General features: G+C 36.1%; 1 protein-coding gene across 1 annotated transcript in view; it reads right to left on the bottom strand.

Moving 5' to 3' along the window:
* Positions 1–27,820, bottom strand: part of LOC119525949 (dedicator of cytokinesis protein 11-like) — a 57,454-nt gene that overhangs the window by 17,057 nt on the left and 12,577 nt on the right. Inside the window, 11 exon segments of the mRNA XM_037824727.1 lie at positions 1,913–2,027; positions 3,700–3,846; positions 5,176–5,223; positions 7,218–7,284; positions 12,738–12,849; positions 14,248–14,357; positions 14,951–15,028; positions 16,561–16,684; positions 22,245–22,423; positions 24,589–24,700; positions 25,449–25,532. Of these exon segments, the coding sequence (XP_037680655.1) occupies positions 1,913–2,027; positions 3,700–3,846; positions 5,176–5,223; positions 7,218–7,284; positions 12,738–12,849; positions 14,248–14,357; positions 14,951–15,028; positions 16,561–16,684; positions 22,245–22,423; positions 24,589–24,700; positions 25,449–25,532 (1,176 nt within the window).

Raw genomic sequence — 27,820 nt, 5'->3', positions numbered from 1 at the left:
AATCCTTCTTGCAAAGAAGGACATAATAGAAACAAATAATACTTCATAAAGGGATTCTGCATCTATTTGTATTAGTATTTAATTTGATTTTCCTTTATAGGCCTCTTTGAAATGCATAGGCCAGGTTTCCATAGTAAATTTGGGGGCTGAAAAAATTAATTGAATTACTTAGAGAAGGGGGGGTGGATTATCTGTGTAACTTAAGTGGAAGGCAAGCAAGATTTTTTATCTTGAGTTCTCTCACTAACGCTACCTTACATTAGTCATAAAGTTTTTACTTTCCAAAGCACTCTCACATCCATTAACTCATTTTTCGTCTTCAACAACTCTGTAAGATGACTGACTTTACCTTCATTTTATTTACTTTTATTATGGCAATGATGATTTGCAGTGAGAGACAAACATCTGAAAATAAACACTAAGCACCTGACTAGGGAATCCAGCCAGCCAGCCTGCCTGGACATCATCTAGTCTGACAAGACACTTCATAAAAATAGGTGTTTGAGAACTGACCCAATTAAAAGTTGGGCTAGTTGCTGTGGAGGAGAGGCTAGGCCTGCCTATGGTTGTGCCTGGGAGCCTCCTCCCAAGTGCCTCTTTGTTGCTCAGATGTGGCCCGCTCTCTCTAGCTAAGCCAACTTGGCAGGTGAAATCACTGCCTTCCCCTACTACTCGTGATTTGATACCTAGGGGAGTAAATCTCCCTGGCAATGTGGAATATGACTCCCGGGGAGGAATCTAGCCTAGCAGTGTGGGATGGAGAACATCTTCTTGACCAAAAAAGGGGATATGAAAGGAAATGAAATAAGCTTCAGTGGCAGAGAGATTCCAGAAGAGCCGAGAGGTCACTATGGTGGGCACTCTTATGCACAATATAGACAACCCTTTTTAGGTTCTAATGAATTGGGGCAGCTGGTGGTGGATACCTGAAACTATCAAACTACAACCCAGAACCCATGAATCTCGAAGACAGTTGTATAAAAATGTAGCTTATGAGGGGTGACAATGTGATTGGGAAAGCCATATGGACCACACTTCCCTTTGTCCAGTGTATGGATGAATGAGTAGAAAAATGGGGGAAGAAAAAAAAAAAAAACACCCAGTGTTCTTTTTTATTTTAATTGCTCTTTTTCACTTTATTATTCTTACTATTTTTGTGTGTGTGGTAATGAAAATGTCAAAAATTAATTTTGGTTATGAATGCACAGCTATATAATGGTACTGTTAACAACTGAAGGTACGTTTTGTTTTGTATGACTGCGTGGTATGTGAATGTATTACAATAAAAATGAATTTAAAAAGTTGAGCTAAAAACTATTGGATATCTTAATAAAAGTATGAAAGCAAAATGTTTTTAAACAGGAAAAATAGAGAATTTAAAAGGCAGAAGGGAGCTTAAGGGCAAATTAGTCCAGTCTCTCACTTTATGGATAAGGACAAGTGGTTCTCAGTGACTTTCAAACTAGGCCTGCCTTCCAAGTCTTCTGCCTGCTCATCCAAGGCTATTTCATTATACCATTTTGCCTCTGACTAATTTTTTTTAAATTCAGTTCTATTGAGATACATTTACATACCATGCAGTCATACAAACCATACAATCAATTGTTCATGGTACCATTATACAGTTGTGCGTTCATCACCAAAATTAATTTTTGAATTTTCATTACCACACACACAAAAATAAGAATAATAAAAATTAAAGTGAAAAAGAACAATTAAAGTAAAAAAGACCACTGGGTGCCCTTTTTTTTTTTTGCCCCCATTTTTCTACTCATCCATCCATAAACTGGACAAAGGGGAGTGCGGTCCAAATGGCTTTTCCAATCACACCGTCACTTCTCATAGCTACTAGTTAATTTTTATACATTTTCTTTGCAATGATATCAACCGAATTCTAACTCCTAATTTTTACCTTGAAGCACTGAGTGAAAAACGATATGGTATCCAGTACTGTTAGGGAAACTTCAGCAGCAGTATTGCCTTCAAGAAGTGCCTGGTGGAAAATGTCTGCTTCAGTGTTGCAGAACCTAGGGTTAAAAAAGAGTAAGTTTAAACTTTACCCAAAACAGAGATTCACATAGCTGTTTTGAATGACTATTTTTTTCTCCAGAGTCAAGAAAGAGCCAAGCAAGAACCCTCAAAACCTGTGACTCCAATAAGTTTCATTCTATTTATAACTTAATCAAAGATGATCTTAATCAATTCCATGAATTTTCATGTCAGCTCTGTATCAACAGTTCTGTAGCACTAATTAGGTACCCACTACTTTAGAGACAAGATTTCGGTAATAAACTATGGTGATATAACTAGGACATAATGTGTGAGGCAGTTTAGGCTGTGCCACTAGTTATGTGTGCAAAATTAAACCCACAGAAATTCAGCTAAACTACATAGAGTAGTACCCAATGGTCAGATATTTTCAATTATGTCAATGATATGAGGATTGTTTCTAAATTAGAAGGAAAATAAAGTATGTGGGCCAATGAAGGAAGTAGGTTTATTATGTTTTTACAAGTGACAAAGAGCAAAGCTGAAGGCTTTAAAACTTGCAATTTTTAAAACATCTTGAGCCTATTAGTTCAGGGTCTATTTGTTGAAGATGTTTGTTTATATTATCAGCTCCTACCACAAAGCCTGTTTTGCTGTCTTCCTTTTCTGCAGCATCCAAAGGACTGTATGGAAACTAAGTTTTCTCATTCTAAGCTTTTATTAATGTTTACTTTTCAGAGGAGAGCAGCAATTTATATAACTCTCTTGTTTTCCCAGCTTAGCAAGGTTTGTCTCCTTGTCCTATTCTCCTTGTCAAGATTTCAACCTCCCTGAAATACACCTTTGCTGAAATAGTATTTAAAGTTCATTAATTTCTGCAATTAGCTCAGGATGTGTAATCTCCCAATCAGTGAATGAACAATAGCAACTCTAAACAAATACTACATATTCTATCATAATTAAGCACACCATTATTTGCATTAAAGTTGAACAGGAGGAATGAAGGATACCCAAAAGAAATTAACATGATGAAAACATAAATTTAATGAAAAAATGGTAATTTCTTTAACACTGAGCTAAGAAAAACCACCATTACCTAAAATTGTTGAAAAATCCATACATATTTTATTGTTATAGTCATGTGTGATGGTTAGGTTCATGTGTCTACTTGGCCAGGTGATAGTGTCCAGTTGTTTGGTTAAGCAAGCCCTGGCTTGATTGCTAGTGTAAGGGTATTTTGTGGATTTAAATTATCAGTAGATTGCATCTATGGCTGATTACATCTACAATCAACTGAAGAGACTGCTATCAACAATGAGAGTCCTCTCATCCAATTAGTTGAAGGCTCTAAAAGGAGAAGTGATAATTTCAGCAGTTAGAAGAGAGAATTTCCATCTCCACTTCAGCCAGCCAGCTTCTCCTGGGGAACTCACTGAAAACCTTCTTCAGAGTTCCCAGCTTGCAGCCTGCCCTATGGAATTTTGGTCTTGCACATCCCCACAGTCACGAGACAATTTTTATAAAAGTTTCATAATATTTACAGATATCTCCTGTTAGTTCTGTTTCATGTATGATGAAATGATTTTATATAAACACACAGAAGAGATATGCAAATATATCCATGTATAGGAAGTCATTTCCAATTATAGGGGTGACTTTAAACAAGAATTTCATGGCTATTTTGAATGGGTACAACATATATGTTTTCACTTACTGTGATTAAGTGTAAACGAACTTTCCAGGCTACTAAGATGTTGAAGCCGGGCCTGCATTACTCCTGACCTGTTTCGAAGAGCTGGCATGGTTTGTGATTTTCTGTCTACTCCAAAGTGTTTAGACAGCCAGGCATCATGCACCCTAAAATAAATACTAAAGTTAGGAACTGGAGTGCTCTAATAATATATCTTAATGTTAGACTTCAACTAAAAAAACTAGGTTTCCACATAATCATGGTACTAAGCACAATATTCTGTCAACTATCACTTGGAAATTGTATGAAGTCTTCATGCATCTTTAAAATAGCATATATGATAAAAATATAATGAAAGAACTTAAAAGAACTTCCCACTTCCTTCCTTCTCCTCAAAACATCAGCGTTGGTTGGCTAACACATTCAGCCTTTTAATAAGAGGTGAGGAAGGGCAAGTGTCAGAGAAGACAGTGAGAGTTCCTCAGAGTTGAAATGAGGGAGAAAAAAAATGCCTGTAGTTAGATGCTCAAGAACAGTTGTGTCAATCTAATCTGCCTCTGGGCTTATGTTAAATTTGGATCAGAAATTTTGACTCTGCAATCGTCTATTTTAAGATGTGCAAATGTTAAAGTTCCATTTAAAAAAATTACAATGGGTCATACATGAGCTAAGGAAGAAAGAGTTTGTTTATTCTCTAGTAAACACTGTGGTATGGTCAGCAGAATTCTAGAAGCTAAAAGTCATGGTGGGAACAATCATACTGGTTCTAAAAGATGGGGAAAAACAGTGGAAGTTTACTTGAACCATCTATTATATATCATAGAAGTTTCCAGAGAAACAACAACAAACCCCACCCAACTAGCCTCTTTCAATTTTCAAAGCGCCATGGAATTTTAACTTTAAAATATATATATTTGAGTCAATTTAATGACTAATTCTACCCCTAAAATAGATTTTATTTAAATAAATGACTAACTTTGGGCCTTAGGGTTCCTCAACCACTTCTTCAGGTATTTATTTCACTTGGACTTAAACAACAAAAAGAAGAAACAGATACTACAAAATGTATCTCCCAGTCACTGTTGGGGATTTCTGAGGCAAGTGTTTTTAAGGCGAGATTGAGGTGAATATTGATAGATTATAGACAAAGGTACAGACCTTGCAGTAGTCCTCACTTTACGAATTCCTGCCATCCCCTGGATCTAGCCCTTTCTTCCATCGTTTAGGAAAGATGACCATCTGTTCTAGGATCAGTGAGATCTCCCAAGACAGAAACTGCCTATCAGTCTAACCAATACCCTCTGGAAAACTTAAAAAATTTTTATCAGTTCACATCAGTTTAATTTCAACTTCATTGTGTTGGGACATGTTAAATAAATTATGGGTGCCTTTATGTTAACTCAAAATTAATAATCTGGGTTTTTACATGGCATGATGAAGAATGCCCTCTACCAGAAGAAAAGGAAAAATGGAAATTGCAGTGCTACAGAAATTACCTTGCTATGTTTCTTTTCCCCATGTATCTAAAGTGAAACAAACATACTCTAAGGAAAAAAAACAATAGCATGTTAATAATATATTATCATATTCTGCAATTTAGCAAATAATTTTTAAAAAGCCTTCAGTTACAAAGAATGGCGTATTGAAACCATATTAAAATATTATTACAATATTATATATTACAGTAATAAATGTTTTGGCATACAGAAATGAATGTGCACATAACTATTTGCAGACTTGACATATTATCTTTCTATATTTATCTACAATTACATCAGCACCAGGAAAAATACGTTTTTCATATACCATTCTAATTACAGATTTTAAAAAAACAACCGTCAATGCTAATCATCCCTCGTGCCATAACATACCATAGCAAAGGTTTCTAGCATAGTCATTAATACCTAAAGAAGGTTCTCAAGCCCTAAAATTTCAGGCAATTGCAATATTTTTTCTATTGGCATTAAAATAGCTTCTGTTACAAAAATCTCAAACCTATATAAAAAGTAGGGAGGATAATACAAGAAATCCCCACATACCCATTAGCCACCAGCTTCAAAAATTATCAACTCACGGCCATTCTTGTTTAACCTCTATCCTCCCCAGGTCACCTGCTCATCCCTCTGTTCTCCCCCAACTCCTGTAATCTTTTGAAACAAATCTCCATCACTTATTTTCAGTATAATTCTGAATATTATTCCAGTATAATTGCACTCATTTTCTTTAAAAATCATATAAACTGTTATCTAATCTACTGACATTTTCCGTAAATTTTGAAAGACTTTAATAAAATCTTTATGCATTGATTACCTTCTTTTCCTTTTGGTAGACACGCACATGCAACATCATATATGTAAACATTTCTTACATTTCATTCTTAGTCTAATTTTTCTTTTACCTTTTAAAATAACAACATAAAAATAGCTCAGCACACAGTATAGGACAACTTCCTACCTCCAGATTAGGTTTTGTTCCAAGGTCCCTGGAATGGATATATATATATAGTCGATCCTCACTATTTAAAGATTCTATGTTTGTAAATTTACCTCTCACTAAAATTTATTTGTAACCCCCAAATCAATACTCATGGTGCTTTCATGGTCATCCACGGACATATACAAAATAGTGAAAAATTTACATTGCCTGATGCATGCACAAATTTCCAGATGATGTCAAATACGGTGCAAATCTACCTTCTTGTTTCAGCTCTCATACTGTAAACAAGTATTCCTTCTCACAATCTATTTAGTGTCATGTTTTATGCATTTTTGTGCTTTTCGTTGGTGATTTCACTGTTTAAAATGGCCCCCAAGAACAGCTGTTGAGGTGCAGTCTAGTGTTCCTAAGCACAAGAAGGTTGCAAGGCAACTTACAGAGAAAACATGTGTGCTAGATAAGCCTCATTCAGGCATGAGTTACAGTGCTGTTGTATATGAATTCAATGTTAATGAATCAACTACATATATTAAATAAAGTGTCTTTAAACAGAAACACACATTAAACAAGATTACGTACTGACCAGTTGATGCCAGCCCTGTATTTCTCCTAGGAGCAATGGTTCATAATTTGCTAATTCAGTCTTCTTGGTTACTTTATAGAACATAACTACCGTGAATAATCAGAATCAACTCTATATGCATTTCTGAGTGGGCAGAATTACTCAGCTTTACCTAAAAGTACAAACCCTGAACATCAATACTTTAAGCTACTCCATTAATCCAACATCCGCTCCAAATGCATGATTTGGGACCTGATGCCATAAGCAGTTTTCCAGATCACAGAAACACTCCTGCTGGGCTGTAAAGATGGTTTATTATTCACCAGAGTTTTCTGTAATACCACAAATATTTCATCTGCCTGCTTTTCTTTCATTTACATGTGAAGAGCATGTATGCCAGCTTCTATAGTATAACAAATTTAACATTTTCTACATTTTTAGTAAATAAGCTGTTGAAAAAAGAAAATATTTTATTGTGTTTGGAAATTAAGCACCCACAAATAAGGCAAAGTTCATGAAAATAAAGTTAATATAACTTACTCTAGAAGTATGAAAATGTTTATGAGCTTCTGAGGAGATACTCTATTCCAGTAAGTTAAAAGAGTATCTGAAAATTGAATAAATAAAGTGTCAGAATTTGAAATAATCAAAGCAGATAGCACTGTGAACCCTCAAGTACCCATAACCCACTTTCAACAATCATGAACTCATGGCCAATCTTGTTTCACCCATACCCTCCTTTCCCGTCCCATTGCCCAATACATATACTGTATTGTTTTGAATAAATTCCAAACATATATATAATCTGTAATAATTTAAGCATCAACAATTCTTTTTCTTTACTTTGCAAACATTATCTTGGATGGTTTATCTCAATCTTCATAGCATCTCTGAAGACAAAGGAAGAGAAGTAGTTGCATTACTACTTCAGACCCAGGTTGTTAAATGAACTCCCTGAAATTTTATGCAAGACTGTGTGCTTATGTGTGTTTTTCTAAGGAAAGGATCAAGTGCCTTTGCCTGCTATTCAAAGGGTTTTGTGAACCAAAAAGTTTAAGGATTTCTGCTTTAGAGGCAAGCCAGATAATCCCCCTGCTCTCCTCTTCGTGTTTGGATTATAAACTCTGAAGGCATGGTACAATGCATTGCACACAATAGGTGTCCCCATATTTGGGGTATTGTAGACACATAGTTACTGTGCAGCAAAGATAAATTTGTAGCTGAACAGTGTATTAATTATGGGACCACACTGTTTTTCCAACAGCCTTTGGAAAAAAATTCAGACCTGATAAATGATGAGGTCTAAGGATTTTAAAAATCTATCTATAGTATCTATATAATTTTGCATTCTAAATGAATTTTATGCTTTCCTTACTGATTTTCTATTTCCTTGCTATAAAATTGTTGGCAAAGCCAAATATTACTACTGCACTTAATAAATACATGTTTTTAAAGGATTTCTTATATGCAGTTAGAGGTCTGCTTGCCCACTTGAATTTATTTAGTTTTAAGTAATTCTTGAGGCTGGGATATATCAGGGAGGCCTATATTAATGAAGCTGTTAAAACAACCTCTCTGCCTTAGATAATATGAAATCACAAAATAAATATTGAATTAAACTAGTAGGAACAACTATTTCTGACACAAAAGTCCCTTAAATGTACCACACATACTCTTTTTATGTATTTCCTTATTTCCAACACACCCACTTTCTGAGACTAAAAAAAAGAAAAAAAATTGCCACTACTTAACTTTCTATTCCTGTTTTAACCTGATACAGTTACTTGTGCTAGCAAATCCTTTTCTAAACATAAAACAACAACACACATGTGGGCTTTGCAAAAGTAGACAAATAATTCTATTTCCAACCAAACTAGACTAGAGCAGAAGCTGCAAGCTATAAATTGAAGACAAGACCATGTGGCAGGCGGGGTGGGGGGTGGGGGGGTGGGGTGAATTAGTTACCTCCAATTTTTTATAAGACGATCAATATTAATAGGTTTCTATGACTACAAAATATTGATAAAAAATAAAAATGTTAAAATAATATCAAATAGATTTGTAAAAGTTAGCTAGAGGTGACTTCCAGTAAACTATCCTCTTCCCACCTTCCTGTGTCTTCCTGCTTACGAAAGTGTAGGTTCACCTATAAGGCACCGGGTTTCCGGCCTCCTCAGCCGGCGGTTTGCGGCGCCATTGCCTGAAGGCGGTGCCTTCCCTCTCCTGCCGAATTGCATTGACCCTTCCCACCCAAAAGGCAGCAAGGGCCGTCCGTCCATGTTTGAGCCCCCACTGCTACCTGCCGCAAGCCCTGAAAAAGCTTCACAGAAGGTCTGTCAAAAGGGGGGGAAGGGTTCATCATTGCCACAGCCAATCTAGTCAGCAGCTCTTTCCGCCATTTTCTCGGTGGCGTCTAAAGACGAATCCAAATCGTTGCAACATGATGCTGGCCGGGAACATGGGTGGGGGAGACAGGGGAGATGGTAAGAAGCCTTCAGAAAGAGATAAACTGCAGTTTAGTATATGTGATTTGTCATCTGATGATTTTAAAAAAACATGGCTACGACTGAAGGAGCTCCATGATAAAGAGCTACGCCATTTACAGGCGAAATTAACCAGTATGAGGAAAGAGCGACTGGCAGATGGAAGATGGACGGGCTCTATAGCCAAAATTAAGGAGTTGACTGAACAACAGAAAGTTCTTAGTGACACCATTAACAGCTTGAGAGATCAGGTAAGCACAAAAACATGTGACCACTGTTTAATGAATGAGACTTACAGGAATAGGCTACAGCAAGAATTTTATGATATTCAACAAAAAAATCTAAAGTTTATTGCTGAACTCACTGCAGAAAGGAATAAATTAAGAGAAGAAAATAAGAAGCTTTTGGCAAGACTAAAATCAAATCAGGAACAGGTTCATGTTTCTTTTACTGACAGTGATGATGACTTCATTCCTTGTTCTCAAAGGGCTGTGCCAGTTTTTTCCATCAGGGGGCCTACACAAGGAACTCTGATGCCTGCACCTATCAAACTGCCAAAGCAATCACAAGCTGAATTGCCAAAGTCTGAAGGAAGACAGGAGCTGCAACAAAGTTCAAAGTTTTCACCTCCATTTTATAGCCAGGACCTCTTTGAGGTGCCAGAGACCTCCTTTGAGAAAACTTCCTCTGATGGCAAGAAACCTATCACAGAAGACAGTGTCAACCAGATATGGGGTTTCCCTTTAACCTCTCAGAGGGGTTATGGATTTCAAGTTGCCTCAAATGCACCTGAAGACAAGGTTGGCCAGCCAAAAAGGAAATATGGAATGAAGACCTCAACACAAAAGACCTCCACACAAAAGCGTGAAACTCGCCTTGACTTCTCTTGGAGCCTTTCCAGTATTTCTCCAGGAGATAAACCGACTACTCAGATAGTATCTGAAACTTCAGAGGAAAATATGCCTGGTTATAACAGAAACACATTTCCTCCTTCTACACAGAAAAAGGAAAATCTTCCTTTGAATGTACTTCCTCTTGACCATGCTGTAAGGTCTAGTGGGAAACGATCATTTGCTCATTACAACATTGGGTTTGAAGTAAGAGATGATATTGCCCAGACACTTTTCAATAAGCAGTGTGCTCTGAAGAGGAATACTAATGAACCAACAGGCACATGGTTTGGTGCTGATAAACCTCAAGATGATACTGAGAGTACTGCTGTGGGGTCTACACTGAAGAGAAAAGCCAGGATGCAATCAGATAAAAAGAATAAGTAGCTTCCCTTCATCATCACTTGATAAAAAAAAAAAAAACATGTCAAGAGGTTTCTGTCAATTCAGACTGTGTAACTGATAACTCCTGACTCTGATTCCTTTTTGAAGGTATAAATAAACAAGGCAATAGGCCTAAAAAAGTTAGGCAAGTGACTCAGACTGTAAAACAGTGAATTACTGCCTGTTAAAAAACTGCAATTACAAATAAGAAGACAATTCAGCCTTCAGAATCTCTCTACTTCCATGTAAAAGTGTGGAGGTAGACTATCTTTTTGTTGACGTTAAAAGTTACCACTGTTTAAAATTCAATTAAAAAAAGTCAAGAAGGAGCTGAAGGGTGTGGACTTGTACCAGTTCAATATTTAAACCCATATAGAGTGACTGAAATAAAATACTTACCGGACAAGACAATTAACCAGAATACATCCATTGAGTATAGATCCAGAAACAGACATTTCTCAGAATACAATGAATATATGACTTTACAGATACTATACAGCACGTCATACTCACAAAAGATAAAGAGATATGACACAGATTGTACACTGGTTATTGAAAATGTGCTTTTAAAAACCAAAAGCAAGAGCAGAAGAAAAATCTAATTAATAAAGGCCAAATATTTGGCAGAGTATTGCCATGAGCAAGGTCAACATTTACAAGAAGAGGAGGAACTAACAAGTTCCAAAGAAGCACAACAGTCATGGTTTTATCCATGATATTTTAAAAAAGCAGCCAGTGACTTGTCACTGGTTAGCAATGGTGTGTGTGTGTGTGTGTGTGTGTGTGTGTGTGTGTGTGTGTGTGTGTGTGTACAGGAGTGGAGGAGGGGAAAAACAGTAAGCAATGCATTTCCCACTCCCCAGTTTCTTCTCTCTCTCTCCCATCCTACTTTCACTGGGTTGTGGTGGTTGGTATTCTGCCACCTTTTTTTTTTTTTTTTGGCCGTTTTTATTTATTTATTTTTTTTTGATGTGTTTCCTTGGTCTTTTTTTTAATGAGAAAAAATTTATTAAGATAATTCATATACCATAAAATTTACCATTTAAATAGTGCAGAGTTCAGTAGTTTATAGTATATTCACTGAGTTGCGAAGCCATCATAAGTTTATTTTGCACTATTTTCATCACCCTAAAAAGAAACCCCATGCCATGCGCATCAGCAGTCACTTTCTGAAATTGATTTTTAACCCTGTGGGACAACAGAAACAGCGAGCTGTGGTTGTAGCTCTCAACTGATCCCATTATTTCCTGGAATGAAATACCACCAGGTTGAAAAATTATCTCCTTTAGTTATTTCCTTCCAAAACCATGGAGGCCCCTCACATAGCCTCAGTAGAATATTTGACTTTTATTCCAAAACACATATTACTAGAACTTAAGATATTCCAGTTATTTTTCTATTGTTTTATCTACTGCTTATCTAGCTACTGATTTATTTTAATGTTTACTTAGCTAGTTGACTGTCAACTTAACTTTACATTTTTACATACTGCATTATTATAAAAAAGATTCAAAGAAATATTAAAAATAAAAACATAAAGAAAAAATTAAGTAAAAATAATGATTATGAATCAGAACCCAGGTGCTTATGTGTTCTTCATACTTGCATACATTTTTTGAGCAAAAATATTAAGAAAAGGAAGAGCAGGAAGGGAACTGCATAAATAACTGTGGTATTTGGGAATAAGTTAATTCTCTGATTTTACTTCCAGAGGACATGGAGCTATGAAAATCCTTTGGTTATATTCCATCAGATAGTGTAAAGAGGCACTGGTAACACTAATAAATGAAACAGAGTCTCGACAGAATACACCAAGGAGATAAACAGAGCCTGACAAGGAACCTGATACACCAGCTGCTGGTTAGCATACAATACCATAACCAGGTTACTATAAAGATCACACGGTGTTCCCTACCCTGAAAGAACCCTTCCAGATTGTTTTGCTTCTGATTTTTCAAATCCTGGGTCAAATAAAAGCTAAAGTATTAAATAAGAATTCTTGTTATTTATATTGGTTGTTTAACGCGTTATATGCTCTGCATGATAAAAGTATTTAGATTTTTTTAAACTATTGCCTCAGTTTAGAAATTAGTTTAAAATCATTTCAAAGAATCTAATCTGTAAGACCAAGATGAACCTATTTTCAGTTAAAATATAGGAACATTTTAAAGTCAGAGTCTTCAAAGAGGTTTCTAATGTGCATGTGTTCTATATACTTATGATGGTCAGATACCTGTTGCATGAGCCCAGGAACCTATGGGGGTAGTCTAGTAGACTTCATGCTTAATATGCTGGTAACTAACCTTCAGAAATCATTTTTATAATATACAGGTAGCACATCAGGAGGCTTCTGATTTCATATTGATCCAGATGGTTATACTGGGATACACTACTCCTTGTAGAACTCTGTCGGGTCTGTAATATAAAAACAGGGCATTTTTGTGAAATGATGTCAGTGCTACAATTTTCCATGACCTTTTTACTCAGTAACTATTTTTTTTTATCATTAGTCCTGTTTGGGAAAATTCTAAGCATAAATCTAAAATTTACATCACACTTGGAAGGTAAGCTGAATCTTTATTGCTATCGCACCTAGTAGTAACATCAGTGGAAGTTTTGGGATCTTCAAAATATAGTCATGAATATGGCATATGCTTCATTTCCCAAATGCCCTGTGTTTTAGTAACAATTTTAAATAATCATATGTGACTATTACAGGAAAAATAGCTTTTGTATGGAGGAGGAACTTAATTAAGGTACATAAAAACAGAGGATACATTTTAAACTCTTTCATTTGAGTCTCTCCTAAGAGTTTATAAAAATCCAACCTCCAAATCATAGGTCAGAAAATCAGTCTTGAAAAATGGGCAATGTTAGAATAAGGTTATTAGGCTAGGGAGGACCCAGTAATACTTCAAAACTAGAGCCACTACGAAGTAGGCATGTACCTATTATTTAATGACTTTTGTCAAAATGTCAGAAGCTAAGCATGTTGAGGTCTGACTTATTTGAAGATCTGTATGAATAGAGCAACAGTACTCTCCTAAAGAATTTAATGAATTTACTTTTGTTAAAAACCAGTAACTTTCAGTTGCGCTAAACTGGGGATATACATTTATTAAGGTGGGAAGGAAAGTGCTTTAGCTTGGAGCAAAACAGATCCAGGTTATCACTGCCTGCTATCTGTGTGACTACTAGCAAGTCATTTAACTGCTCTGTCCTTTATCTGCCTTACTGATCACAGTATCTGTTGTCATAATCCTAAGTGGTATAAAATAGGAAACTTTGTTAATAATTACTATTTACCCAAAGGCTCAAGGAAGTGTACTCAAGTCCAGCGGTTCTTAAGGAGTTGGTCGTGGACCAGCAGCCAGGATAGGAAGGAAATGCTAAAATATTCAAGAATCATCAGATACATTTTACAGATTCAGGATTGATTATAGGAGATAGCCTCATATTTATATATATAAAAAAAGACTGTTCTATGTGATGACACTGTAAGCCAGTGATTGCATACTTCGGATGGTTTGTATGGTATGTCAGTGTATCTCAGTAAAACTGCATTTTTTTAAAAAGGCATAGACAAAAAAAGTATGAAGTAAAAAAATGTAGGAAAAGGTCTTATAGAAGTTTATTAATTAAAATATGGTATTTTCCTGGAATTTGAGATACTTATATTTGTCAGATTTAAAAATTTGTGATTTCGTGATTTCTTCTCTTATTCTAAATAAACATTCACTTTCACACACACACATAAAAGACTGCTGAAGCCTAACCCATCACTAGGATTATTCTATATACTCAGGTTCTTACATTTTCACCAGTGTTGCCCTGATCTGGAAATCCCGTTGCTCCTTCTGGAATGAGGGAACCTCTTGAATCTTCCCTCTTAATTCCATGGCCATTTTGAAATAATCCATAAACTGGGAAAAAAGCCAAGTCCTATTAGCAATAGGAGGAACTATCAAAACTATTTCTAAAAATAAGTACTGGGTTAATTTAAGTAAAGATATATTTTAGGGCTAGATCTTGGTCATCTAACGTGATGTTTATATATTATATCAAAATACTATAAAAAGCCAAATAAAGGGTGAACCGTTTTTTTTTTTTTTACATCTCAAAACACTTTACCATATGTGAAACTGCAAGAAATTTCTTGGACGTCATAGCCAGAATTTGAGAGACAATTTTATAGATGAGGAAACTCAGGACCAGAAAAGAGAAGCATTTTGACCAAGATTGGTGACAAATAAAAGAGTCTGAAACTAGTGTTTTTCTTATTATCATCTATTTTTCCATTATACCAAGCTACAATTTCAATAAGCTTAGACAAGAGAACTCTAAGCAGAGAAATGTGGCTACAAGTGCCAGTCAGATTGATTTTAATCAACTTCCATAGAAATCATGCAAACTTTGTATAGATTTTATTATGAAATACTTTAAATGTACAGAGTAGCACAGGGTACTATATTTCTAAACACCTATGCAATGTGTAATCTTTAAAGGGCTTAATTACCAGTGTCTTTGTCAGTGCTCAGACTCCCTCTGCTTGTAGGTGAAGCAAAGCCACGTGCAAACTCATCCCGATGGGATACTGATTTCAAACTTTAAACAAAGCTCACTGTAAAAGTCTAAATCAGGTATCAGTGCTTGGTATTTAGTTGACATCTCTTTCAAAAAATTGAGTACAAACACACTGTTGCAACCACAGTCTCTGGCCAAGTGACATGATTCTAGATGGCTGGTAAAAGCCAATTGATGCAGTCTGAACATAGTTCAGTTCTCCTGGGAACCAGGGGCAATGTTAGAAGTAGGAGTGTGACCAGAAGAAGCCCTAGGTGAACTTGAGCTGCAAAAGAAGGAACAGATAATTGAAATATTTCCAAATCTCACTATTAAATACAGGAGTGAGCATGAGCATGAGCTACTGTGTTTGTGGAAGGAAGACCACCCTAAGGTTGGTGCTGCAGCACCCACATGTAGCTGACTTGTATGATCAGAAGTTCCACACAAGCAAGCCATCAGGCAAAGTTAAAAACAGCTTACTCAGGAATCAGGGAATTTCACGGGGGGGGCGGGTTTCAGAGTAAACTGTAAAGGACACAGTTTAACCTACAATGTAATATAGTGTGGGAACTGAAAGTACCAAGGTGATCTTGGGCTGTACAGAACACAGTCTGCCAGGGGGTGTTGCTAAAGTTAACATTTTTACTGGGCAGACAATATATAAAGGGTATAATTCTGTGCATCATATTTTAATAAGGTCATTGGTAAACTGGAGCACACCCAGAAGGTAACGAAGAGAGTAAAGGGTTTGGAATGACAGATGACAAAGTGGAGATATTTAGCCTGAAAAAAAAAGGCACATGTTGAAGACGTGGGAACAGATGTGTTCCATGTATCTCTAGATACACAGGGATACATGTGAAACTAGGACCAGTGGATAGGAATCACTGACATTTTAGGTCTAATTTGAGAAAGAATGTTTTAATTATTACAATGGAAAATAGCTGCTTTCCCAAGTGGGAGACTGATCACCTCCAAAGTTCCTTCCAACTCTAAGATTCTAAGGTGAGAGAAGGGGTACAGACCAATGGTGATGAGCTAAAAGTGACTCACCAAGAAGTGCTGAAAGGAAGCTGCCAAGGGAGGGGGGAAGTAAAGGAATACAGTTTGAATACAGTTTAGTCCCTGGTGCCTAACATTTTGAAAGTTAAGAAATTTTTGTTCAGTTTTCAAATTGAATAAATATATGACGGTATATAACAACAGCAATGTTTTGTTTTTGAGAACAAAATAGTGGATACAAAGGATTCTTGATGTCCTCTAGGACCTTGCTATTCAAAAAGTCCTTGGACCATAAACAGCCAAAATCTTTTTAGAAATGCAGACTCTCAAGCCCGTCCCCAGATCTAATGAATTAGAATTTTCACCAAATCCCCAGGTAAATTCATGCTATGTTAAAGTTTGAGAAGAGCTGCTCTAGGAAAAACTGCAGAAGTAAAAATGGCGTATAAAATGAATTATTAAAATCGAGAGCCTTAAGATTGATAGCATATGACCCCAATCCCAAATATATTAAATAAAACATGGTAAATTATCAAGATTCCAACAGAAACACACTACAACTTACAGAATTAGGCATGGCTGCACAAGAATACAAGGTATCTCGACCTGCTAATCCTTGTGTATTTTCCAAAAGCAGTCCAACAAATGGAAGGTACAACTGTGCTATTTTGGCTTGTTGGTTCTGAAAAATAATTATCAAAAGTTAATATATATATATATAACAAATAAACAGAGTTGGTTCCATATGTCAATTTAAAGATTAAAAACTGGCTAATATCCACAACAAATTGTCAAAGCATGAGTATGTCTATACTCATGGTCTCAAAACTACCAGAAGACTTCTTGGCATTTGGATTTATAGATAATTCAGAGGCAAATCACATCCCTCAAATACAACTGCATAATGTAAAGGTGTTTTTTTTTTTAATAGCAGTTGACCTATAAGCCAGTATTATTAGTTCTGCTCTTTAATTCCAGTGACAGTTGAGCTTCATGAAAGCAGAGACCATGTCTGTCTTGTTTGCTTGCTGCATCCCCAGTGCCTGCCAAAAAGCAGATGGTCAATCTGCGTTAGTTGAATAAATGAATAAATAGAAGTTTAAAAAAAAAAACTGTGAATAACTGTTTTAAAAACATCTTTTGCTGTGATTAAAGCTGCAATTAAAGTAACGTGATCTTGTTCCCTGCTTTAGTTTCCTTGTTTGCTCAAACAAATACCATGCAGTAGGTTGGCTTAAACAATGGGAATTTATTAGCTCATGGTTTTGAGGCTAGGAAAAAGCCCAAATCAAGATGTCATTAACGCAATCCTTTCTTTCTGAAGACTGGAGTTCTGGGGCTGACTGTTGGTGATCCTTGCTTGGTCCTGGGATCCTCTCACATGGCAGCTTCTCCTGGCCTCTCCCTTCTCTTTGGGTTCTGTTGACCTTCAGTTTCTTGCTTCCAGTAGCTTTTTGTTTCTATGTCTGAACTTCATTCGGCATATAAAGGACTCCAAGTATAAGATGAAGACCTATCCTAATTGAATTGGGCCACACCTTTACTAACGTGACCTCATCAAAAGGTCCTACATACAATGGGTTCACACCCTCAGGAATGGATTAAGTTTAAGAACATGTTTTCCTGGAGTACATATCTCCAAACCACTACAGTTCCCTAAGTCAGTTATAAAACTTGTAGATTCATATGTTTGTAATTATGTAAATACAACTGGCCACTGGTGGTCTTAATTAATGCAGTACCTCTTAAACAAATGTATTTATTGCTTTCCTCAGTTACAGACATCCCTCATCAGATATGTACATGTGGTGGCTTGGAGATATTTACCCCAGAAACACATGATCTTGAACTTAATGCATTCTTGTGGATGCTAAGTCTTGTAAATAGGGCCCTTTGATGAGGTTACTTCAGTTAAGGTGTGGCCATGCTGAATCAGGACAGGTCTTCATTCTATTACTGAAAGGCCTTATAGGGAAGGTCAAAGAAAGAGAGAAGGCCACAGGGAGCAGCCAGAAACTGGAAGTAAACAGGACTGAGAAGCCAGGAGAGACGACCAAGTGCATTGCCACATGACAGAAAGTCAAAGACAGAGGGTCTCTGGAATTCAGCCCCAGAACACCACAGATTTACAAGGGAAAGCATCATCCTGAGGCCACCTTGATTTTGGATTTCTCCTAGCCTCAAAATTGTGAACAATCAATTCCCATTGTTTAAGCCAACCCATTGCATGGTATGTGCTTTAGCAGCCAGGAAACTAAAATAGCACATATACTCAAATCAGAGAAAACAGTGGCTGTGATGTAACAAGAGTTGCCTTCCATATTTCAGGACCTTGTGAGGTTTCTTTGGAGACTTAGATAAGGCCTCTATGGCACAATGTACAATACATAAAACAAAGAAGATTTATAGTATCTCATTGTTGTTTTAATTGGCATTTATTACTCTTGAGGTTGAACAATTTTATGTTAACTGGCCACTGTATTTCTTCTTCATAAAAGATTATGAATTGCAAGAACCCTTGGTAACAGATTTCTGACATATAACCTCATCAGTAATAGTCTCTATCCCCAGGAGATTCTGATTCAGTAAGTCTGGGCCAGGGCCCAGGAATCTCCCCAAGATGATGCTCATGTGCATATATGTTTGAGTACCACTGATCTAGTTCAGTTTCTTGCCCAAGGCAGGAATGGCCTTAACAGGCAACCCTGAAAAATGGTAGTATTTTGGCTTCTCCTCAAACACTCCAAGCCCTTTGGAGAGTTCTGTTATAAAGGTCCTCCTTGTAAGTTCTCTGTGCTAGATATAGCTCTGCCCTTTGGAATAGAAAGAATAAGTCTGTTTCCACTTTTATATGGCATCCCTTTAAATATTTGGAGATAGTTACCATGAATCATCTTATTTCACTCTTCGCAAGGCCCCATTACTTTCTTTCATCCCACACATGGCTTTGTTTCATGATCACAACTTTTTTTGGTGGTTCTCTAATTTTTCAGGGCCCCATTTAAGAGCTGAGAGACATTATAGACTAGTGATTAAGAACACAGATTTTAGAACTAGACAGGCCCAAATCCCAGGTCTCCCAATACTAACTGCTTGATTTTGAGAATTATTTAACCACGATTTTCTCTTTGGTAAAATAGGGATAATACTGATAATATTAACTCAAGTTAAATATTTAATGCAGTGTGTGGCATATAGAGAATTTTCAATAAACTTTAGCTATTAATAATATTATGGCTTCTAGATTGGAGTCCATTTCAGTCCTGATTGAGTGATCTAGAGAAGAAGATGCTACAATTCTCTCTGGTAAACCAGAACACAGGAAAACAGTCATTGCAGAACATACTAAAGTTTGCCTGCACAAAAAAAAAAAAAAACAGAAAATAATCTAAATATCTATTAATAGAAGATCAGTTGGCTATGTAAAATAAGATATATCCATATGATGGAAAACTATACAGCTATTTCAAAAAATATGAGCGATCTAATCTTCAGGATATATTAAGTGAAAAAGGAAAAATGCATAATGGATTCTAATATGAATACATTAAAATAGGCTTATACATGCATAAAATTTAAGTATAAATAATAAATTGATAACAGTAGCTTCTCCTGGAGAGATGAATTCATGGATGGAGTTAAGGAATGGGAAAGAGCCATTCTGATTTTTGTTTCTCACCATATGTGTATTACTTTTTAAAAAATTAAAAGGAAAAGAGAATTGCCCACAGCCCAATGAGAAGTAGAAACTGCAATTCTCTTAGGTGTCAACATTACTGTAGTGGGTTTAGGAACTGACACAGTCTCCTGGACAAATGTTAGATATTGGACATTCTTGGTCTGATTAGGAAAGACATCTCATGGTAATTATAACAAGTTAGGAAAGCTCCTAAAGCAGTTTAATAAATAGCACATAATAGGAACCAGTGACATTTCCAGAATTTCATTAGAGGAGGGGATTAAGAGTGGCCATCTGGTTGAAAGAGGAAGACAGGGGTCTAGTCTCAAAGCAGCCTTTCCATAGCAAGCATTCTTCTTCTTTTTGTGGGGTGTGCCAGTTTGAACGTATTGTATCCCCCAGAAAAAGCCATATTCTTTGATGCAATCTTGTGAGGCAGACATAATAGTGGGGATTAAGTTGGAACGTTTGGATTAGGTTGTTTGCATGGAGATGCACTCCACCCAACTGGAGATAACTGATGGGATATTTACATGGAGGAGTGGCCCCACCCATTCAGGGTGGGCCTTGATCAGTGGAGCCATATAAATGAGCTACTGAAAGAGAAGTAACTCAGTGCAGCTGTGAGTGATGTTCTGAAGAAGAGCAAGCTTGCTAGAAAGGAACGTCTTGGGAGAAAGCCATTTTGAAACCAGAACTTTGGGGCAGAAGCCAGCCACATGCCTTCCCAGCTAACAGAAGTTTTCTGGACGCCATTGGCCATCCTCCAGTGAAGGTACCCAATTACTGATGTGTTACCTTGGACACTTTATGGCCTTAAGACTGTAACTGTGTAGCCAAATAAACCCCCTTTTGATAAAAACCTATCCATCTCTGGTGTTTTGCATTCTGCAGCATTAGCAAACTAGAACAGGGGGTCACTTTGGGGACCTGATGGAAATTACGGGGCTAAAGTCCCTTCTCAACCTATATTTCTGAACAAAGAGGAAAAGGCTTTAGAAGTCAATGGAAAGATAATGAGGCTTGACATTTCAATCTTTCCTGTAGCCTAAAACTTCATCATGTCTAGGTTCTAACTTAATTACAGATAAATATAGCTGTGCGTATATGTGTACATACATATTGCTCTCAAAACTGAAAAAGGTAATACCCAAATTTGTGTTATAAAATATTTTAAATTCCACTTTATGTAATGCATGGTGAAATCTCATTTATCCTTCACTTCCATCTGAAGGTAAGGGAAAAAAGAAAAATACAACTTACTTCAGGGAGATGAAGTTCATTTCGTACTTTTTCTGTGAACCCTTTGAAATCACAAATCAAGACACACTCCTCCACATTGCATAAAAACTTTCTCCCCACTGCTAGGTATAAGCAGCCAGAACCCAGCAGTAACTGGCATTTTAAAAGACTTGACCAACTGGCATTTTAAAAGACATCTTTTATGGATTTATTGTACTGGCTAATTTGTGTTAAGTCAATATCAGCATCCCCAAAAAAGAAACTGCAAAAATAGAAAAACTATACTAAGTAGAGATATGTTGTAGCTATAACTATAACATGCCAAAAATAAATAACTGCAGTAAGCAAAAAATTACATCTTAGATCTACTTTAGGATAGAAACACATGGAGAAAATTAGTAAGATTCTTCAGAAAACAATCTTTGTAATTAAATATGAATGTATATAGCTGTCATGCCTTTTCTGTTTATAAAGAACAAATGGAACTACTGTAGAAAAGGAATAAAATCCGTCTCTAATTCAGCTTTCCAGAGTAACTACAATGATAAATGACATGATTTTCTCCATATTTGAATGTAAAAACAAAGGAACAAATTATTAATTAGGAAACAATATGATGCATCCTTGAGCTATTTGATACTAAGAAAGTTAGGTTATTCCAAATCCATACAATTTGAAGTCTACTTTTCAACCTGGTAGAATTTAATGTCAATATGATTTGAATATATGTTAAAAGTGCAGCAAATAAGAACTATGCTGTGGCCTTCACACACAATGTGTAATGGATATAAGTTCACAGCCACCCCCACAGCTATTGACAGTAACATCATTAGCATCACCATTTTTTCAGTAAAAAGAGAAACTTCATATTACTATATTTTATATATGGCATACTTAACAAGCCTTATTATTAACCACTTAATAATAAACATTACTGTATTTATTTAGAGTTTGGTTAAAAAGCAGCAGCTACTATATTAGGGTACTTATGCAGTCAGCCCAAATTAAGGTATATATTTGAAAGAGTATGCGTGGCTGCAACCATTTATGATTTTTAAAAAATCATAATTAGTTTATGCAATAAATCATGAAGCAGTTATGTTGTTCTTTAAATGTGATTTGAGAAACCAGTATTTTCTTCAACTGTTAACTGAACAGTATTTTTAAAACCTAATTATTTGGAACTGAAACAAATCTTATGTGTAAACATACGTTTTCATCAGTGGTCACATTATGTTCCTTACTGCAAACTTCATCTTTAATTTTAAATTTTAGTAGAAATTCAGTAATGTGATACTGATGACCATATGGACACCCTTACCTTGTGCTGCTATCTAGTGTCAAATGCATGTTTTATCAAAAGATTCTTTATGACAGAGATAGCTGTGTATCTGATCTCATAATTGTCTTGAAGAGCAGTGGAGGTTTCCCTCAGAAGTAGGCCGACCAACAAGTGATGCTTGCAATACTCATCAGATAAACTGTATTCAAGATTTGAATCTGCAGTACAATGAAATTTAAAACCCAGTTATAAAATTATTCCAAAATTACTTTTAAATTAAAATGCTACTTATTCTTTAATAATATATGCTCATGCTATCCAGAATTATAATTTTATTATTAATGAACCTGAACAAGTCTTTTTCATATAGACTAAGCATGCAAATTTCTTTAACACAGGAACACTCATAATTAGGGGTAGATGACAGACTTGTTAACTTCAGTCAGTAAGATAATTCCAAGATTCTTTTTAGCTCTTAAAATTCCTAGGACTGAATTTAGAAATAAAGAATTCTATATTTTGTAATGTCTTAATACTTTTTGTGTATCTCACGAGATTATGTTACAATTATAAATATGAATAATTCTACACAATACTTCATTTACTTATCTGTTTATACTTGTAAAAGTGGGAAAAGGAAGAGAAACTAGACAACTGAATCATTCAAACATTATTAACCATTGACTGTTTTAGTAAAAGTTACATATTGGCACATACACATGGGATACAAGGGCACTAAGATAAACAGCCTCATCTCACTCCACTTCACTACCATACGCATACAAATATTTTATTTCATAAAATCACCACTTCAAACTATGCCTTTCACTCCCTTTAAGATCCTCACTCCATCTTAAACTCCAGCTGGTAATATCCTGGTTGAAACTTGCCTTCTAACTATTTACTCACAGGGGACTGTAATGAATTTTAGTGATTTCTGTAACAGATTTCTATCTTTATTTTTTTCTTCCCTACTTTTTCATTTAGTTAGGCCATAAAGTTGAAAGATATGTTTTCTATTTTTTGTGGCCTCTTCAGCTATTAATATAATGCTAAGGGTACAATATGGGCTTAATAAATGCTTATTGAATAGTCAGATTTAATCCTAAATCCTGGGATCTGTCTGTCCACATCTCTTCTTTTCCCTGAATTTCTCAGCTATCAGTAAACATTGGGGAAGTATGTGAGCGATACTTGCTCAGAATCTAATAAGTGAGTGGTGGAAAAGGGGTGCTCAATTATTTTTTTCTCCATTTTCACTGACGGTGATTCTACCACTAGAATCAAGTAGGTATTTCCCCAGGGACAAAGCCAGGAAATTTCTTCCTGCCACTGGGCATACTCTTTCGTGAAGCCCAATCACGTCCTATGCACAAGGCTAATACTGCCTAACCAAGGTGGTCTTATTTGGGTAGATTTTGCAAATGATAATGAATTTTTTTCTTTCAAGCTTTGAAAAGAAATCTAACCAGGTGGTTTCATCCATACCTTCAAAGTGGTAGCCAAATAATCATTAAATAGGGTCAGAGAAAAGGGAGGTGAGCCTGGGAGAGATGGCACATACTTAAAGAGCAGACACCCTCTAGTTTCCACCTTTTGCTCTCATGCTGGCTTGCAGCAGGATCTTGTTTTCTGAGCATGGACATTTTAAAGTTGATTTTGCTAGCAACACTTAATCTTATTTTAAAAGTAAAAAAACATACCATCTTGTAGGTTTTCTGGGTACATTAACTAAAGCCTTGTTCCGCTAGGGAGGATTTGAAAAGCAACCAAAACCCCACCCATCTTAACCATACATTAAATCAATTGTTTTTAAAGAAAGCAAAATAGTTTAGAGTGAACCAAGTTAAACCTACCTACTGAAGTCAAACGGTCCACCGCAAATGAAAAAAATCTAATTAATATATGAAAAGAAAAGGGACAAATAAAAAACATAGTAACATAAGAATAGTGCTACACAACAAAGCATTCAATAAAACTAGCAATGGAGATAACTGAAGGCATTTTGTAAATTTAATACATAGATGTTACTATTTTACCCTGCCTTTATATTTCTCTTTTGGTGCTCTTTTCAAGCAGAAATGTATTTTTCCTTTAATTTAGTCTCACAAAAGGTTCCAAACACTACTACAGAAAGTAATTTTACTAGTATCTGACATCTGTGTTTAAGTAGCCATCTATGTAACAGACCCAACATTTTCATACTATACTCTCACTCCCACTATAAAGGAAATGCACAATACCATTAAGGAACCTAGCTTCAGATAGTAAAATTTCTGAGGCTACCTTCGAGTTGACTGGTTTAAACAGAAAACATTATACTAAACTAGCACTAGCAAAAAAGGAAAAAAAATTCCAAATGATGGAACATGAAAATGTATACCTTGAACTCTCTGCAGTTTAGGTTTTGCAAATGCTATTGGCAAATTCAGAGGAATGTAATGTTCGTGGTTGCAAATTGTTTGCAGAAATTCAAACTTGTATTCAGCCAGGATCTAAATGGAAAGAAATAACACAGTAACTCATATGTAGTAGGCATTTATGATTTTAATAATTTAATACAGATCACTAATTTTCACAACAGAAGCGTTTAGTATTCTAAGCGTACGTTGAGGTGTGATCTGTGCAGGAAAGAGTTAACATAGCAGGCCTGGGGCTGCTATCCCTAAAATGACTTACTTACAAGGTTGGTCTTTGGCAGGCATTGTGCCTGCTGTGCCAGCCTCCTTAGACTATTTGTACAAACAATGTGATTCTATGATGAACACCTGCTTTCCTTCCGAGAGTTGGAATTTTGACCAGTCCACAATACAAACTCAACTCTGAGTCTCAAACATACTTTCCCAACCAGGAATACTGCCCACACATGGCTGTGTTTTCAATGAGCAAAGGAAAAGTGTGCTCTGTGTAAGCCATCACAGGAGGGAAAGAGCTTAGGAATCTTGCACATGGATTCCTACAGACTCTGCTTGACGTATTTTGGCTGAATATCCTTACTGTCATTGTAATGAATCTGAGCCACGAATAGGAGTATACACTGATTCCTGTGAGTCCTGGAGATCACCAAACATGTGGGTGGTCTTGGGGACCCCTAAAACACTAGACAATATTCCCTGCTTTAAGGTAGAGCTATATTCAATGTATCTAATAAAAAGACAGTTCCAGAACCTCCAGAGAATAAATGTCACCCTTGGTCTCACACTCTTACGTCTCATATCCACTACAGTTATGCCCTTAAATTACCTTAGGATCTTTGGGGCTGAATCCAGATACATTGTCATTTATCAAATTGAAAACAAATCCTCTATCCATTAGTGTCAAACAGCGCTACAGAAAACAAATAAAAATGAACTGTTAGTTATATAATTCTAAAAGGCTGTCAAGCGTAAGTTTAAAAAACTGTTCCATACTAAAGGGATGACCATTTCCATTTTATAGATAATGGAATAACTTTTTCAGAGCTTCAGATGACCTTAAAAAAAGAGTTAAGGGGTGACACTGTAGAAATCAGGACTCAACTGTGCAATTTTCATAACAAGAGATACACCCACACATATACTTACACACATGTAATCACTGTGGCCAACCCTCAAAGCCTGAAGTGAAGTATAGGGATACAAGTTAGCTACTGAGAGTGGGGCTTGCCTTTGTAAACAATTCAGACCAAAAGGGGGTTTTCTTTATTGTGTCCCTGAAGTCTTGACCTATTAAAACATTCTTCCTCAGTGATAACCCCAATAATTATTCATATTTGCTTGTTGTCATTCTCCTATTCAGGGCACTCACTACCTTGCAACTGAACAACTGCAGTTAGCCTCCTAACTGGTCTTAATGCCTCTACTTTCTTCATTCATCTAACTACTTCCAATTTAATCTCTAAGTCCCAGCCTCATCATGTCACTCTTCTACCCCAAAGCTTTCAACATTTCCCTATTGCCTCTAATGTAATTTCAAACAGCTTACTCTGGCATTCAGAGGCACTTAGAATCTTGTCCCAACCTGTTTTGCCAGTTTAATTTCCCAATACAACTCATCTTATTATCCCCTCAAGATGCCCTGTGAATTCCTTCCTCTGGATCTCTGCTTACGCCAGGCCTATCACCACTAGTATCTAATCTCGCCCCTTCTCCAAGATTCTGCCGAAATCCCCTCTTCCTTTTATACCTCACTCCACAGGTTCCTTTAAGCACTTTATTTTACACTATTTGCATTTTAATTATCATTTTCAGTGTTCTCACCTCGATAGAACAATAGAAACTCTTTTTCTTTATAGTCTCCACAGTACTTAGTGTATGCCTGTGAAAAGGAAGGAACTTGATATTTGATTAACCAGTTGTATGTATCTCATGTCTCATCTGCTCTCTTCAACTTCCACTGCCACTGCCTCAGGTCAGACCTTTGTCTCCTGTCACCTGAGATACTTCGGTAGACTTATAATCATTTATTTATTCATTCAAATCAACATTTTGAGGATCTACTGTGTTTGAGACAATGCATTACATTCTAGAGAAATACAAAGATGAGGAAGACATGGTTCTTAGTCTAGTCCAGTAGGGAAAATAAACAAGCAAAGTATAGTGCATTAAGAAGAATCAGAGAAGTATTTGAAGGAGGGGTTAACAACAGAAGGGGTGATTAGTACTTCCTGGGAAGGTTAGAAAGAGTTGCACCTGAAAAATGGTTGTTAAGACTCTGTTCCTGTTCTCATTTCATCCAACATACCAGAAAAAGAATCATCTTCGGAAATATTTGGGATTCTCCACTGTATGCAGATAAAATCTAAATTTCTTATCTTGGCATTCAAGGTCTTCTATCATCTGGCACCAGACTGCCTTTCTATCTTTTTTCTACACATTCTAAACTCTCCACATAGCAACCTTCTCCCACATCCCTAAACAATTCCTCAACACGCATAACTTATCTTTGCCCATGGACTCTGCCCTTAACACCCGCAACCCTCGTCTTGGGGAACTTTTAGTTCCTTTTATAGTCTCTGTTCATGCTTCCCAGTAATAATCCTTCTCTTTCTTGTTTTCCTCTTTTACTATGTAGTTTTGGTATAATAGTTGTCACATTTTATCTTGGGTGTGTATTTGAATGTGACTACAGAGACGGCCTTTCACATCTTTGAATTCCCACACAGAAGACAGGCAAATGGTGTGGACTTGAATTAAGTAGAATACTACTATTAAATCAACTATGTTCTATTCCCTTTACATAGTAAACTTCAAGTTCAAACTCTATTAAGGAAACCGAGATTTTTACATTTCAGATGATCTCAGCGTTATTTTAATTTAAAAAGACATGTGGCACTCCAAAGTGGTTACAAGGGAAAACTTATATATATGTCACCACAATAAAAAGTAAAAACAAAAAAGATATGTGGATGTTCAGGTTCTAAATACAGGAAAAGGCTTATGTAATAGTGCTAAATCTTTATTTTAATTCTGGCAAAGAGAAGTCTTATATTAGAAGATCATGGTCTGGATATCGCAAATCTATGTGTGAATTTTAAATTAAAAAACAAGAGTATGTTAAATTAAAACTGTTTGGATGAATTATTGTCCATGAGGTTCTTAATATAAGTTTGCTATATGATGAAGAGCTGTGAGAAG

Source organism: Choloepus didactylus, assembly GCF_015220235.1.
Source record: "Choloepus didactylus isolate mChoDid1 chromosome Y unlocalized genomic scaffold, mChoDid1.pri SUPER_Y_unloc2, whole genome shotgun sequence".
NCBI lineage: Eukaryota > Metazoa > Chordata > Mammalia > Pilosa > Megalonychidae > Choloepus > Choloepus didactylus.
This window is presented reverse-complemented; position numbering and strand designations above follow the sequence as displayed.